The sequence below is a fragment of the Pteropus alecto genome, unplaced genomic scaffold (assembly GCF_000325575.1).
Source record: "Pteropus alecto unplaced genomic scaffold, ASM32557v1 scaffold118, whole genome shotgun sequence".
NCBI lineage: Eukaryota > Metazoa > Chordata > Mammalia > Chiroptera > Pteropodidae > Pteropus > Pteropus alecto.
The window spans coordinates 597872-599062 of record NW_006440654.1 but is presented as its reverse complement, the minus strand read 5'-3'; the positions used below and the strand labels follow the sequence as shown (position 1 = coordinate 599062).

At 67.3% G+C, this 1191-nt stretch overlaps 1 protein-coding gene across 1 annotated transcript in view; it reads right to left on the bottom strand.

The window, feature by feature from the left end:
* Positions 1-569: 569 nt before the first annotated feature.
* TTLL8 (tubulin tyrosine ligase like 8) overlaps positions 570-1191 on the bottom strand; it is a 32120-nt gene continuing 31498 nt past the window's right edge. The window contains exon 13 of the mRNA XM_006917879.2: positions 570-791. Within this exon, the coding sequence (XP_006917941.1) occupies positions 570-791 (222 nt within the window). The remainder of the gene's footprint in view (positions 792-1191) is intronic.

Here is a 1191-nt window from a genome sequence, read left to right as displayed (position 1 = left end):
TCCCACGGGCGTGCGGCTCCGCTCCGAGGCGCACACTGTGAAGAGAGACGTGTGCGAACACCCCGCAGGCAACAGCACACGCCGGAGGCCGTCCCCACGCGCGACCACAGGCAAGTAGACGGATAACTGTGACGTTTTCGCAAAGACGTGGGCCTCGGCGATCGACGGCATCGGGTGCGTCTCGGCGACCTGATTTTATTTCGTGAAAACGTTTGATGGCATTCTTTCAAAAACGGATGAGATTAAAGCTCTTAAAGAATACACACAGATGCCACAAAACTAGCCGAAGAGGAAGCAAGGGCAGAGCGCACAAGGAGCAGGAGACGGTTTTTCAAGAGAGCAGAAAATCGGGAAATCACCGGGATCTCCCAAGGTGAGCTGCCCGGCGGTGGGGCTGACAGGCCTCGGGGACAGAGCGGGCACGGGTGAGGAGCGCGGGCAGGACCGGCACTGTCCCCGAGGACACTGCCGGCTCTTACAGCCGGCCCCCTCGAGCCAGAGCGGGCAGCCTGAGAGGTGATCACACACGTTTGTCCCACAAACAGCCACTGAGCACCTGCCCCAGGAGCTTACAGCTGAAGGGAGACGGCTGCCAGCAGACAGACGGACGGGCAGAGAGGCCGCTGGCGCCAGGGCCGCAGCGAGAGCGAGACCGCGGCCGGGCACACGCGGGACCGCAGGGCAGGATCCGGGCGGGTCGACGGGCAGAGAGGCCGCTGGCGCCAGGGCCGCAGCAAGAGCGAGACTGCGGCCGGGCACACGCGGGACCACAGGGCAGGATCCGGGCGGGTCTGGGGGGTGAGCGCCGTGGGGCACGGCCAGGTGGGGCGTGGGCCTGGCCCGTGCCTTTCGTCACACACACTCTCTAGGCCGCCACTGGGTGCTGGGCACCACTGGGCACAGTAGGGTGCAGACGCAGCCAGCCACCCCGGTGACCCTGCCCCCCACATCGACCTGCGCACCCAGCCAGGCCCTGGCCGGCCCCAGGCCACCGTGCTGAGCGCCATGGGGCATCAGGAACCGGAGCAGAGTCAGTGACGCCGGCCAGGGCTCCCCCCGCGGCGCGTGGCGCTGTTCAAACCTCCCGCTCGATGCCCCGTTCACGCTGCACCCCGCGAGACAGCCGGACACCCACCCGGTCCTGTGAGGGGGACTCCCGCTGTCCTGGCAACTGGCCTGGCCAGAGCCCCG